Source organism: Colius striatus, chromosome 9 (genome assembly GCF_028858725.1).
Source record: "Colius striatus isolate bColStr4 chromosome 9, bColStr4.1.hap1, whole genome shotgun sequence".
Taxonomy (NCBI): Eukaryota; Metazoa; Chordata; class Aves; order Coliiformes; family Coliidae; genus Colius; species Colius striatus.
This window is the reverse complement of record NC_084767.1, coordinates 2,865,710-2,880,970: the sequence shown is the minus strand read 5'-3', so window position 1 is coordinate 2,880,970 and position 15,261 is coordinate 2,865,710. Positions and strand designations below refer to the sequence as shown.

General features: G+C 49.0%; 1 protein-coding gene across 6 annotated transcripts in view; it reads left to right on the top strand.

Moving 5' to 3' along the window:
* The window catches only part of UIMC1 (ubiquitin interaction motif containing 1), a 39,265-nt gene that overhangs the window by 752 nt on the left and 23,252 nt on the right, over window positions 1–15,261 (top strand). For 5 of the 6 annotated variants that reach the window (XM_062002385.1, XM_062002384.1, XM_062002387.1 and 2 more), the window contains exons 2-3: window positions 4,034–4,189; window positions 11,065–11,155. In XM_062002385.1, coding sequence (XP_061858369.1) covers window positions 4,040–4,189; window positions 11,065–11,155 — 241 coding nt within the window. In that variant the 5' untranslated portion in view covers window positions 4,034–4,039. The remainder of the gene's footprint in view (window positions 1–4,033; window positions 4,190–11,064; window positions 11,156–15,261) is intronic. The other variant, XM_062002386.1, reaches the window with a different exon arrangement.

Genomic DNA, 15,261 nt, shown 5'->3' with positions numbered 1-15,261 from the left:
GGGGCTGACCCGCCAGGCACGCCCACCAGCTCCTGGCCCGGGTCATCCGGGAACCGGCCCCTCAGAGCCAGCCCAGTCCCCCCAGGGTGATAGGACACCCCAGTATCACTCCCTGAAAGGCTGTACTGCAGCCTTTTGCGCCGGAGGGGACCCTGGGACTGTGCCCCTTTCCCTGCAGCCATCCTGGTGCTCCTCTCCCGTGGCCCTCCCCTAGGAGAGCACCCCAAACCTGACCTCTCCCCAGAGCTCTGCTCTGGCTCTGAAGCATCCCCCCACGCTAGGCCCTGGGGCCAGCACCTGCCCCTCTTCTTTCCCCCTCCCAGGGCTGGCTCAATCCCCTTCTCCCCAGGCAGTCCCAGCACATTCCCCTCCTTTTGCTTTACCCTAACTTTGCCTGAGCTCACCCTTCATCCTACCTGGGACCTCCTATACTTCCTCCCCAGGGTGACATTTGTTGAGTAGCCCCGACCCCATCCTTGTTAGACTCCCTGTAGAGCCCTCCATGCCTGAAGGCAGCGGATTGTGAAGGGGATGGGAGGACCTTGAATAGGTGCTGGGGTTGCTTTTCCCCCACACAGGGCCTGTCTTTGGATAAGGGAGAGGTGCTGCATGTGGGACTTGCTTGGACTGGGGTCAAGAGCAGCTGAGCAGTGAGCATCTCCCACAGAGCTTGGTGACATTTGCCAACGCACGGTGCTTGGGCTTCTGTGGTCCCTGTGTCCCTTCTCGTGAACAGCCGGGTCTATAAGCGGATAAATCCTGTAAACAACTTCTCTCCCCTCGGGATGCTGCGAGCCCTTGTGTCCTGTGGTTTGCAGAGCACCAGCTGGGCCCTGTGTGCCGGGTCGAGGCGAGGGTTCTGGGGATGATATTTCCAGGGAGGCGTGTGGCACTGACCTGCCTGAACGTGGAGCTGCTCGGTGGGGCTGCAGGGGAGTGTTGTCGTGCCTCTTCTTCCTGAGGCAGGGTGGGGAGTTGTTTACAAAGCGACAGCCTGTGTCTCAAACGGCTCAGAAACTCATCCGGGGATGAGAGTCATTCATTTCTGGCTTCGTTTTCAAGCATTTTTCAAGCTGTCACAGCTTGGCAGGTCTGTAGCTGCAGTGTCAAGATTTAGAATTATTCTGTCGGTAATTGCTTTCTGATTCATCAAAATGATAGATGAGAGGGAAAATGACAAATAATCACAAGTTGGGGATCTTCAAGGATATCCCTAAAAAATGTGACTGGAGAAGCGTGGCAAGCGCGAGCCCCTTGCCAGGAGGTCACCTCTGCTGTCAGAGCGTTCACAAAGGAATTCTCTGAAATTCAGAGTTGGGGGGTGAGGGGTGGGGGAAGGATCACTGGAAAACAAGTCTGTGAGCCAAACTGCAAAGGCAGCTTTAGATAATTCAGTCCCTGGCCTTGTTTTTTGCTGAGCCAGAAAGCAGGCACCATGACCCTGGGGACCAGCAACTGCCCTTTCTAAGAGTGCTAAGAGCAAAATGCAGCTTCTGTGCTTAGTTTCCCTACCTGAAGAGGGGCTGTGTATGCTCTGATGCATGGTTTTTTTTTTTCCCCCTCAGCTATACCAGCTTGTCTAATAAAAGCTATTGCTGCTCTCCTACTCATCGCTGCAGACTAGCACAGCTACGAGTGATCTCTTACTTGTCTTGTTCCCTTAGTTACATTTACAGAGACTCTCTTTGCCACAAGTCCCTTCGTTTTCAGAAGCATTGTGGGAGTTGTGTGGTTCCATCTCTTACATCTTTCTTGGTTTTTTTTTTTTCCCCTCTCTCCTTTCCTTTAAATGTTGAAGGCAGGTGACTCATCATAACTCCAGCTGATATTTCTCAGTGATCTCTTCTTTAGCACAGTGCACCAAGCAGAAGATGCATGGGCAGAGTCAGAGGAGAGCTGCTGCTACCAACCAGCGTGGATGTAGAAAAGCAGACAGGCAGCGTGGCAGTTGCTTCTTATTGTTTGCTTTTGTTTTGATGGTAAAAAGGTTTCCAGTCTGTGTCTCCAAAAGCAGAGTGACCCAGCGTAGGCTCAGGTGCTGGAGGGCTCCTGCCTGTCACTGTACCAAAGCGTCCGTCCCCAGTAGTGTTTCTGCAGATAAGGGAGCATTTCCCCCCCTGCCACAGACGCCTTTTGTGGGGGTGAGGCTTGGCTCATCTCTCTGTGCAGAGGCCAAAGGGACTGTTTGCAGCAAAAGATAACAAATGGAAAAGTGTAACGAGGGTGTTCCAACAAAACCCGAATTAAAGTCGTCTGGAGCAGAGCAGCTTTGCTTTGCAAGAACCGATGCTTTTCTAAAAGCAGCACTTGGGCTTGTTTCCCCTTCCTAAACAGACAACCATTTGTGGGCTGCAGCAGTGGTTGCAGAGGCATCTGGAGCTGTGCATGCCATTTGTACAATATTCTGTCTTCAGAGGGCTCAGCGAACCTTCGGTGCGAATCGTGACTCACCAGGATAATCATCTTTTGTCTCTAGGCGTGTGTGTGCACGTATTTGCAGAGGAAGGGAGGTGGAAAGGCTAAGGGAGCTTTTGAAGGCTGCACATAGTGGGGAGGGAGCGCTTGTATTCCTCTGGCAGCCTCACCTTGCTGCCTCGGACTGTAGGTGGAGCAGTGCACTGCCGTTCTAGACGCTGCTGGGGATTTTGGACTTCTTGTCGGTTAGCATTTCCACACGGGGCGGCTGCCGGCAGTTTTGTGATGTTACAGAGAAGGGTTTGGCTCTATACTGGGCAACACGGGGTCTTTGTTGCATCTTCTCTTACTCTTATTTTAGATCTAAGCAGCACATTTGAGCTATTTCAGGGATCTTGAAGGAAGGCAGAATGATCCTGTGGAAGGACACTGGTCTGGGAATCGGCCAACTTGACTTGCATTTCCAGCTCTGCCATTCTCTGGTGTGTAACGAGGGGCTGGTTGCTTAACCGCTCTGCACATGTTTATTTCTAACTGAAACAGAGCTGATGGTGCTCAGCCTGCTTTGTAAGGCTCTTTTAGATGACAGCTCAGGAAGCGCCAAATGTTGTTCTGGAGTGATTTGCCAAACAGCCAACACAGACAGGAATGGGTGGTTTAACTCTGTGCTGGCCTGCTGCTCTCCCTCGCTGCTCCCGAACCTCTTGGCCGAGCCCTTTTTGATCAGAGCAGCTAAGGCTTGCTGTGCATCTCTCTCCAGCAGTCTAAAGGCTGGCAAGGAAAGGAGAGGCTGAAGTACTAGCTTGCATTGTGTGGGCACCTGCCCTCAATTGTGCTGTTCATAGAGCACTCGGGTTCGCACTAATAACGCTCAGCAGGTTCCTCCCTGCTTGTCAAGTGCCTTCTTTAATAGGAATGGTTAGGCATGTCTGTGCAAAGGACTTCCGGAGGCTGATGCTGATTGAGGAATCCAGGCTGCCAGATAAACCTGTTGTCCTGTTTCCAGTTTGCCTACTGCCATTGTTTGTGCCTCTCCTTTTTGTGTAGTGCTGGTGCAGCCTTCCACTGAGCTGCTGTGTTGAGAGCAAAAACATCATCCTTTGAGGAACAAGCCTTTCCCCACTTGTTTTGTTGAATATAAAAGCTGACAAATGGCTGTGCTGAAGTGGCTTCTTGTTTTGGCATGTAAGTTTTGGCTTGATCTGCTGCCAGAGCCTGGTTTGTTCTGCCCCAAGGCTCTGAAGTTGTGGGGCTGAGGAAGGGAAGTTGAGGGTTGTGTTGGAGGGCAGGAGACCTGCTGTGAAGTGATGCTTTGGAGGAATTTGATGAGCTTTAAACCTCTTTGCTCTGGAGCAAGGGCATTCAGAGCATCTTTGATCGGTGTTGCTGTTCCCTCAAAACCCCTTTTTAGCAATCAGCTGTAATAAAGTATTCTTAACTGGATGAGTGGTGACTTGTACGTGTGGCTCCCAGTAACGCTAAGTCCACCACACTCTGTAATAAGGTTCTAATGCCTGGGGTATTTTGCCTAAAAATAGCAAAAACGAAGGAGAGCCGTTGGAGGGAAAATCTAAATCAGAAGGAAACAAATGGCTTTTAATCTTTCCCTCTGTTTCAGTGAAGGATGCCGAGAAAGAAGAAGCCCACAGAGGGCCTGGACTCTCAAAGTCAGGATGGGGAGGAAGAGGAGGAAGAGAAGAGGAACGCAGCCCAGGCCAAGAAGAAGCGCAGCTTTGTGGATGCGTTTATTGTTATATCTGACAGCGATGGAGAGGTCAGTGGTCGGCCGGCGGGGGCTGGAGCCCGTGCTGGGCCCTGCAGTTGCAGGAGAGTGCCTGAGAGTTCCACACTGTGCGTGCCAGGGTCAGGCTTAGCTCAGAGGGTATTGTGCCGTCCTTTCTCTTACATAGGAGATGAATAAAATCCTATTTGACTAGGAAATGAACGGTGCTCTTCGTGAGGGTGAGTTATGAGTCTGGGATTTGATAACCAAATCCTCTCAGAACTGAATTTGAAACATAATTTAAAAGTAACCTTTCCTCAATCCCTTTACAAATCTTTTTTTCATAATTTTTATTTGATTGATTTCCAGCTAAACCATAGAAACATGATTCTGTATTATGAGCAAATAGATAAGAAAATGATTCAGAACACAGGCTTGTGAGTAGCTCAGACACAGCTGGTGTCTGGTAAACTGATCCTGAATTACAGAAGCGTGAGTTTTTAACCCCCTTCCGTGGGGTGTAGAGGTGAACTTGCGCCCTGGATGTGTCTGGCTGAGAGATAAAGGCTCAGATCGTTGATCCCAAGCGCTGCCTTACAAACACGGGCCTTGCCCTGAGTGATTGAAACGTCTCCTGTCTGGGATGAGTGCAGGAACTCCCACCTGGGGGAAACCCAGAGCCCTGAGAGTCTGTCCTCAACTTGAGGTGGATGAGAGGAAATTATTAGAATCATTTTTTTTTTAATATATGCCTGTTGAGGCTTTGCCCTGCCTCGCTGATGACTGGGGATCCTAAGCTGCTTTTTGTAATTCCACCATTTTCAAAAGCATTTCAGCTCACTCTCAAGCTGTAGATCTTAAATCAAGTCCCTTTTGCTCCCACATCTGCAGCATGCTTCTCTACAATAAGGCGATTATCATGTGAGGAGGGGGAAAAGCACTAGAAATAAACAGTAAGAAGCTGTAGGGCAAATGATATTGGATGGTTTTTCTTCACATTGTCTGAGTTCTTTCCCGTTGGGAAATTCCCTGAAAGAAATAGAACATATGGCAGTAATAGTTCAGTGGGGTTAAACCCTTAGCTCTGCAATATGCTAAGTTAACTTCAGATGTCTGCTGCATCACTGGCCTTTATTGTGAAACCTATAAGGAAAAAAAGAAATCAGCAGCTCTAAGAGCTGCTGCAGTACATAAAAGATCAAGACCTGTTATTGTCTGCAATTATTCATCTCAATGTGCGTGTATCTGAAAAAGAGGAAACAAACGTCTCTTAAAAGGCATCTATAAAAGGGTTAGGCTCCCTGACTGTTCTCCAAGTTTGTCTATAAACAATAAATTCTGATGGCATAATCGGTCATATTACAGAAAAGGATATGCTCAGAGAGGCCGTTAAAGAGCCAATTAGGTACTGTTTAAGTGACAACAGTTCAGTCAGTTGAATGAGTGGATTTATTCAGTCTCTTTCTGTGAGTCATCAGCTTCCAGATCCAGTGCAACAGCCTCTTGGTGTGTTGTTTTTTTACAAAATCAGACCCAAAAATGCGATTTACTTGGAATCTCAAAAAACATCACTGTCTGGCTTCTGTTACTGTCTCAGCTCTTCAGTGTACATCAAGTTGAATTTCAGTTTCGAACCTTGTAACTGTTGTTCTTGCTCTAGTAAGACCTTGTTATGTGCTCCAGAAGAGGTGTGGGAAGCTCAGATCAATAGCAATTTTAGAGAACAATACATTCTCAATTAATCTTGCATCTGTTAGGACGTGGTTCCTTATGAATCAAAAGCTACAAGGACAATTTGGGCATCATTGATTCGATGGCTTTCTTCCTTGGCAGTCTCTTGGCAGGTATCTATAGAACAAGTCCCTAGTTCTGCTTCCAGACCAGCAGATCTTGTAGCAGCTGCACCTGGAAAGCCTCCAGCTTCTCACTTTTGATGATCTTTGGCAGACTGCCTCTCCCAGGAATTTTTCAGTCATGCTGGATTATCAAGCTCATCCATGCAATTTTGCCAACTTCTCTTTCTTTGCTCGTGTCTATGCTGTGGCATCTGCAGAGCTGCATCAGATGGAAGTTTTCTGGACGTGGGGCTTTCTGATCTCTGCTATATATAATGCTGGGTTTGGGAAACACTTATCTTTTTTTGGGAAGGGACAGATAAAATAAGAACAGTCCCTCTGGCTCTGTGGAAACTAGAGGAGATGACCTTCTTTGTGCAGACTGTTGTCTCTGAAAACGCAGCCATGACAAATGAGCAAAATGGTTCCTGTCTGCCCTGTTTAACTCCTGTGGGGAGCTGGTTGCCTGTGCCAGAAGGTGGGTGGTCATTCACAAGTTCACAGTACTCCATCGTGTCGATGATGCCAGCTCCAAGCACAGCGATTCCTGGTCTGTCTCATGAGCATCCTGCTTGAATCGGACTCTTGATTAAGACTCTTTGGGCCCCAAGATTTTCTAAAGCTGTGTCTGGAAGGTGATTGGCACCCAGCAGGAGGCCTGGCAGTTGTACTAACCTATTTGACTGGCCAACACCCTTCAGTGCAGTTGACTCCTGCTGAACTGCTGTGGGACCTTTCAGAAGGGTCCCTTTTCCATGGGGAGCTTTGAGGGTACCTGCCTCCACTGGTAGAGTTTACATGAAGTCTCCCGGGCACTTTCTGCCGGGTTCATCAGCTCTGCCAGCCCTTAGGGCGACTGGACAGGACTCCAGGGTGATGGTGCTGTGTGTTTCTGTGTGGTGTCCACAGCCTGTCTTCCCTTTGGTGTGGAACTTCCCTTTCCCTGAGCATTCCTGTGTTTGGAGATCCTCACAGTTTGGGCAAACTGCAGCGTGTGCTGATGTCTCAGATGAGGTGTTGGTTTTGGTAGGAGGAGGGAGGTGTGTTTGGACATCGGCAGGAACACCTGGTACCGTCCCATCCTATTCTCCATCAGCTGTGGCAGCAGGCACTTGTCTTGGGCCCAGGCTTGGCCCAAGGGACACCTTGCTACAAAGTAGATGGTGCTGGCAGTGTCACAGCTAGGATGGCAGCGCCCATCTCCCACCACAGAGCATCAGAGTGAAGCAGAGCCATGTGGGACTACCGCTGCAGCCCCTTCTGTCCCCACGGGCTCTGCTGCGGTACCCAGGGACCCGGTGTCTTCAGCTCCCAGAGGACTGTGCTCCCAAGGAGACTTCGCTGTGCTTGCTCCTCTGAGATCAGACTGGTCTGAATCCAGGCTCCTTGCAGCCCAGTAAAAGCTGTTTTTTTTCCAGAGGCCTCTCTCCAGTGTGTCAGGAATTACATGTCTGGCACGAGCCCCGTTGTGTCTTGTCGTTCAGGTCTCGACTTCCAGCAGGTTTGTTCTAATGAGCTGAAAGACAGCAGAGCTGAAACAGATTCTGAACTCAAGTCAGAGACTAATAAAGTAGGGTGTGATATTAATTTCAGCAGCAGCCTTGGTTAGAGCCAAGCGTGGCACTTCCAACTTCTAATTGGCTTTTAAAAATAAATTAGTCTGGTTTTCATCTGCATGTTTCCTGTGCAGGACGTGTGGTGTTTGTCTGGGCCCTATCGTTAGATGGTCCCAACTGCCGTTGAGCAGTAAAATCAGCCAGAGCCTTTGACTTTGCAGTCTGCACTGTGAGCTATGGAGACGTTTCCCCATAGTCTTCCCTTCCCTGAATCGGGAGAAGCTGATTTCTGTGGTTTATGATGTGGATTCAAGGGAGCAGGATGTGGGAGGCTGGCTACTGGCTTCCATTTATGGGCTTTTAAAAGAGAGTGAAGCTGTATCTGTTTCTGCTGGTGGAGTCAGGTTCTCTTAAGTACGTGCAAAAGCATTTTTAAAATGAGAATTTGATTTCCTGCTGTCTGGAGAAACCAAGCAGGTTAAATAAACAAGGAAGAAGAATAGTGGCTGCCTTCCGCTGAGCGTGGAGGGAACTTTGGAAATCTGTCTCTCTCTTGATCTGTGTACAATGCTGACAGTGAAATTGCTCATAAGAGAGCATCATAAATTAAACTGCAAAGCCTGACACACAGGAAGAGAATTCGGATTCCTTCTGGCCATTATGCTTTAAATTGACGGCAAAGGAGGCGAGATGCTCTCCAGGCTGGCACTGAGCAGAGGTGTGCAGTTCCCACCTCGCCTCTGCTGTAATAATTAGTTTCCCCTGGAAGTTGTGTGTTGGAGATGACCTTGTAACTAAGAGTAGTGGCTGCAGTTTGGGAATATTTTAATTGATTAAGATTATTTTTGGACTTGTGATCTTATTAGAAAGGCAGTTGGTTGAGTGGCCCCCTGAGTTCCTATTATCCTTGTAGACAGATGAGCATTAAAAGGTTGGGTCAGAAAGAGCAAGCCCTGTTGTCTTCTCTGAATTTTCTTGGCACCTTCTGTTTCTAACCATCCCTGCCTGCATTTATGCAGAGCACTCCGGGGCCTGCGAGGCTCTCTCCCAGCAGAGGTACAAACAGCCATAAATCCTAATTAAAAGGTATGTTTTATTTTCTGGGTTTAAAAATAAAGAAGATTTAAGAATTCTTGGGATTGAGATGTGTGTGTATATTTTGGCCCGTCAGGATTAATTGGATTTGCTTCAGCGGTTCGCTGTGCTGTGGCTGTTGGGTGGAACGCTGCTAAGCAATTTAAACATCTCTCTCAAATGGTCGAGGTTCGTACAACACGTGTCCTGCTGTAGTTTTGCTCTTACCACCGTTGTAAATGTGGAGATTCTTCATGAGCCGGCACAGGGAACCGAGGCTGCGCGGTGGAACTCGGCGGCCCCTTCCCCTGCCGAGGCCCGGAGGCGTTTGCGCCCCGGCTTCAAACGTGCGGCGCGGGTTTGAGGCGTGTGTGTCTGTGCACAGAGCAGAGCCTGGCAGCCCTGGCGAGTTCAGTGTGCTCATAAATCACATCCGTGCCCTGCAAGGGAGCTGCAGATGAGAGTGTCAGGGTTGACCTTCCGGCAAGTGCAGGAGTGATGAGGGGAAGATTGATGCCTAGAGAGAAGAGCTGGGGATTTACAGAGCCTGCTAGGATTAAATTGCCCCTGTCTTAAGCTGGAGTAGGTTTAGCACTGTTAGGGCTTTGGGAGAGAGTGGGAGAGCTGTGGCTTAACCTCCTCCAGTGTATAATCCTAGCGTGATCCTGGTGTGATCCCACAGACCGTTCCCCACTCCCTTAGGTGCGAGCTGCCCGCAAGGTCAGCGTGAGGCTGCTGCTGCAGCCTGAGGCAGGGCAAGGCAGAGGAGGAGAACCCGTGGCTTGTGGAAAATTCTGAAGGGTGACATACCCAGGCCCTGGAAGAGAGAGCAGTTCACCGTTCTGGCATCCATCTTCTTGCAAGAGAGAATCTGGCTGTGGAGCAGTCTTTTTGAGACAGAGCAGCAGATCTTAGAAACAGGGTACCAAAACCAAGCTGGGTGGGGAAGAGAGGGAATCTGTCAAAGTCAAAAACACTTAAGTGTAAATGAGTGTGTGTGTGTGTGTGGACTTGCCAAGCACAATTGCTGCCTTGTGAGTGGATTCTTAAATGAGTGGAAGTGAGGACTGGCCCAGGTATTGGGGCATGTGAAAGCTGTAATGTATTAGGGTTTAAGGAAACCGCTTAATAGTACGTCTTGCAAGATCTTAGTTGGATAAATAATTCAATTTGGTGTAGGTAGTAACATTCCTGGATTGAGATCCTGCTAAAAGGCTGTCAGCAAAAGCTGGTGATGAGCAGAAGAGAGTCTCATTTGGGGGAGATGTAAAGCTGAGGCCAAGAAGATCAATATTAGGTCTGTGTGTTTTAACGTCCTCATTAATGATCCGTAAGAGGGAGCAAGTGGTGTATATACATGACTAAAATCTACAGATAACACTAAGGGTGGAGATGTCTTGACCAAAACTCTTCAGAAACATAGGCCACAGGCAGCAGAAATTGATAACACTGGATAATAAGTTTGCACTAAAGGAGCCCAAGCCACAACCCCACCTTGAACCCCCCCCGTCCTGGCACAGGAGGTGGTACGGGGGCATCAACATGTGGCCAGTTGGCCACGAGTCTCATGGACAGCAGCAACTAGCGCAGCCGCAGCCAGGGCCGTGTGAAGGCCCATCGTGGCCAGGCGTGGGTCTTTGCCTGAAACACTGGGTTTGATTCTAATCCATCCTGATTTAGAGAGACAAATTGTAAGGGGTCCAGTGCCAGCCTTAGGTAATGTGTACGCCCTCGCTTAAGCCGTTAGGACAGCAGCTTGCATAAATGAGTGCCAATTAAGCCCGTGACCGTTCGTGTTGCCGTCGGTGTGCTTAAAGCTGAATGCACAGAGGTTGGTGTGTGGGTGTTATTCTTGGGGGGCCTCGAGATGACAAATTTGTGAAGGATTCAAGCTTCAAAAGTGAAACACTTGTGGCAGCACAACGGAAGAATGGCACAAAGAGTAAATACAGCTGGCTCTCCTGCCCTTGGGTTGCATTAATGCGGGTCCCACAAAATTGCTGGGATTCTAATTTTGGTCAGTTGGAATTGACTGGGCAGAGTAGTGGAAAGGGCATGGCAGAAAACAGTCCCGGCTCACAGGTGTGCAATGATCACTTAGGAAACCGTTTTGGTTTTCTATTCTGAGTGCTTACAAATACCAGTGTTTGAGCAAGGCCAAACAAATTCTCTCCCAAAATCATGGGCAGCAGGTGCAGTGCATGGTGGTGACTGGCATGAAGTCTATTGTCTCTCCTACTTCTCTGTTTATGTCAGTCTGTAACTCTTTTTGCTCGTTATGCTTATCACACAGCTTTTAATAGTTACAGAATGTGCTTGCATTATGTTTGAAATTCAAATTTCACACAAATAGAGGCTTGTTCTTGAACCAGTGTTTGTGTCTGAGTAGTGGCAGGGAGGGGGCTGGTAGTATTTCTTACATATTGTATGCACTCACCATTTTTTTTTTTCCCCATTACAGCAGGAGTCAAAGGAAGAGAGTGGATTGCAAAAGAAGAGAACAAAACAGCAGCTGGATAGAGTGAAGTTTGCTCCTAAAAGAAAAATTACACGTAGGTCTCGTGGGGCTGGGGATGTAGACTTCTGCTCTTTGTGTTAGAGAGAAAGGCTGTGGTGTGGCTGGGGATGCACAGCTCTCGGAGAAGACCCTCCTCAGGGGTAACATTTGCCTTTCTGAATAGACAACCCTGTCACTGGTTTCCTCCCCGGGCGGTGTGCACGCAGACTGGTGTGCTGCCAAAAGAAGCCTGTGAGGGTGTCGGCACTTCACCAGGTTTCAAAACGGGTTGAAGCTGATCTGAAAGCACTGTCAGTCACAAACTGTTTCCCCGTTCAGGCCCCTCTGCTGCTGTCTTTCCCTGAAACGTCACGATGCTCTGACCTGGCAGCCGCAGCTCGGGAAGGATCTGAGTCGCAGCTGACAGATCTCTGAAATGATGGGCTGGTAGCGCGGGGGCAGCCGGAGAAGCCAGCGACGTTGGGCATCAGAAGGAAGGGTGTTAAGAACAAGAGATTTGTTTTACGTCATTTTGCTGTTATATAAATTGTTGGTGCACCCACATCAACAGCTCTGTGTGCGGTGCTGGGCTCTGCAGCTCAGGGACACGGTGGGTACGTGCAGAGAAGGGCAAGCAAAGCCACGAAAGGGGTGAAGCAGCTGCCTTATGAGGAGAGAAAAGCCTGGAGCTGCCCTTTTAGGAGAGGAAGGTGGGATCAAAGTTCGCATCAGGAAGGCAGTGCCTCTGCTGACCACAGAGCTGCTGTTAACCAGCTCCTGCAGGCAGGGAGCACTCCGTGGAAGTAGCTGGAGACAGGTTTAAAGCGGGTGAGGGAAAGTAACGCCTCACATGGCATGTGGTGAGCTCCTGGAAGTTTTTGTCAGAAGAGGTGGTAGAGGGGTCAGTATCTGAAGCTTTAATAAGGAATTAAATGCATTCATGGACAATAGGCCCATCAACAGCTGCTAAAGGGAGCAGACTGGGGTGTTCACACTGGTATTCTGCAAACAGCATTTCTGACTGCTGGGAAGGTTCAGGCAGAAGGGACAGCTGAGCGTGGCCAGCCTTGCCTGTCCTCCCTGAACAGCACCAGTTACAGGAGTGGCTGGGCAGGCAGCAGGCTGCCTGCCTTTCTGCCCGCCCTGAGGCAGCAGCCTGGCCGGCACGTTCAACTCGGAACGTTTTAAAATGGGAGAGACGTTCTCTCCTGCAAAACCCAAAGCAATCACTGAACAAGATGGAGCACACCAGTGCTCCACAAGCAGCAGCAGTCGGGCTTGTCAGTCCTCAGAGGGCTTGTGTGAATTAAATCGCTTTTAATAGAGGCCTAAGGCCATAGCATGAAACAGCCTGGCTCTTGGTGGGAGTTGAAACCCACTGTGTGTGTCCTGTGCCAAGCAAGTAAGACGGCAAAGGCAGAGGTGGGGGAAGAGTCTGTGGAGCTTTTTTCTTCTTCTCTCAAAGGAAGCAGAACACAAGTAAAAGCTGACTCCTCCCTCCACACCCATCCCTCCCTTGGAGATACTATTAAAGTGTGACCAAACATTTGGTGCAAAGAACAGGGAGTTGCTGAGGTTGGATGTCCTCGTTGCATCCCTGAGTGCGCTGGGTTTCGGGAGCTGGCGCTGTGTTCGACTTGCTCCAGAAAACCCACGGGCGACAGGGCCGGTGCTCTAGCCACTGTGTGATGGAGGAGTTTAACTGCATTTCTTGATGTTGAAACTCTTGCCAACACTTTTCTTTTCTTCCTGGGGTGAAAGCAGCCTCGTTGTTTTGGTGGTTTTGTTATTTAGTGTGCAGGTCTGCCTCCAGGGAGTGCAGGCAGGTTGGGGGTGCCTGGCGCTCCTCGGTCGGAGAGCGGTCGCTTGTCTAAGCACGTGCGACGGTGGGGTCTGTTCTTTCTGAGAGCTATAATTAGACTTTTTGGTGTTTGCTTTTAGGGAAATGAAGATTTGGAGTAGTAATTATTTTTCTCAGTGTCTTTAAATAAATTCTTTGACTTGCAAGGCAAATTGGTCTTTTGTAAAGATGCGGTGCTTCTGGATAGAGCAGCTTCCTTCTCCTCCAAACTGGAACGTTTCAGATGTTGGCAGGCTCTGCTTATAAAGCATATCCTCCCATTTTTTGCTTTGTTGTGGTTTTATTCATTTTAACCTAAAGCCATAACTAAAATATATATCTGTGACGTTTCATCCTGATGAGATAAATGGAAATACAAAACCTAAAGAAGCCTCTGTCTTTCTTTTCCAGAGGAAGTCGGTGCTTGAAAGCACATTTGAATGTTTTCACTGTAATTGCGCTTTGGATATGTGGAAATACTGAGATCCCACATTTCCATTATTTTTGAGTAAATCTCTTATTAGTAAGTGTTAGAACTACAACTAGTCAGGTTTTGCATCTAATTCACTTTGCAAATGTCAAAATGGAACATAAATCGCTTAGCAAATTGCCGTATTAGCATTTAAAAAGGCTCTGAAATGGTTTAATTTGTTTAGGGCTGCAGTGTCTTAAAAACAGTTTCTCCCTGACCCCTCCTTCCCATCTGTGGGTTTCTTGGATGCTGTGGTCCCGGGAGAGGCACTGGGATTTCATGCTGCTTTGGGATGGATGTGTGGCAAGTGGATTTTGGAGGGTGAGACAGGAAGAATTCCCAGCTGGAGGTGCAGGCGGCAGGAACGGGCTTGTGGCAGGGATGAGATGTGTGTGAGCTGAGCGTGGCCATCCAGAGGAGAGGGGCCATTCCCATTCCTCCCAGAGCCCCTGCCCTGTTGGCGTGCTTCAGGAGCATGGCTCCTGGCATGCTCTGCAGGGCTGTTTGCACACACTGCTCAGGGGTTAATGCAACACTCTGCGTTTCTAATCATCGGAAATTATGACCAGTGCAATCAACATCCAGCTTAGTAAAATGCACGGTGCTAAGAAAGGATCAGGTGTGGAGGACAAAATACCATCAGCTGTGGAGTGGTCAGCCTAAAGCAGGTCAGGTCTCCTGGAAGGTGTGAGCAGAACTGCTCTTTCCTCTCCCCACCGTAATGCCAGGTGGATTTAAACTCAAGATTTCCCTGTCTCCAGAGCACCTACTCAACTGGAACGTGCACTAAGTGCATCTTGTTTGTCACTGGTTTCTTTGCCAGAGGCAGCATTTGTCTGGCACATTCCCTGCTCCCAGAGGGGAAATTGCTGTGCCAAGGAGGGAGAAGAAAAACAAAATGTACAGTAGTAATTCGCCAAAAAATGTTTCTTTTTATTAAGCTTCATGGATGTTGATAGCCTGAACTGGTGGATGCTCAGGCCCCCGTTTCATTTAAGCACGTGGAAAGTCCCGTGTTGTGGGGCATTGATCACGTGCACCGGTTTTCCTGCACGTGTCAGAGTTTGCAGGATCTGGCCTGATTGCTGTGATGGTTTGGGCAGGGAAACAAATCAGCACACACACTTACTGAATGCCTGGGAAGTGTTTGGTGTTGCAGAAATGTGGCATACAACTGCTGTTCTTGAGGGCTGGAGCCCTCAGACATACACTGGGCTGTTGTGTTTTTGCCATTAAAGGATGTGTATTGGGTTTTTTTCCCCCCCTGATGCCTCCTGGTTGTAACATCATAGAGTGACTTTGTTCAAGGACAAAGGAGCCCAGAGAGCACTGCAGTCTGCCTTCACTTCAACCTCTCTCTAAATTTTTAAAGAAATTAAAAAACCCAACCAAAACCAAACCCCACCCCCAGCCTAAAGCTGACTGCTGGCTTAGTAGGACACGCAAAGGAATCTATGGCTGGTGATCAGAACAGTCCAAAAATGCTTCAACTCCTGCTTGGGTGGGGGAGAACCAGCCTACCGTCAGCAAGGAGCTGGGGGAAGGGCAGAGCAAAGCCAAGCCTGCTGCGGTGTGGATGCACCTCGGTGCAGCAGTGCCGTGAGGCACAGGCGGTGATAAGCCCAGTGCTGCTTCGAGGGAGGCTGTGCTGCCGTGGTTTGGTGGCAGCTGATACGAGGAGGATAGGTTAGAAAAAACAGGAGCCTGCAACTTCTGAACACATTTTTATCCAGGGAGACAAGTGTCTCCAGAACTGGCTGCAGTGAAGGCATGTTTTGTGCTTGGGCAGCTTTCCTGTTCAAATGGCAGCTCTTAAAGCTGTTCAAGCCCAGCAGAGAGGGAGCCTTTT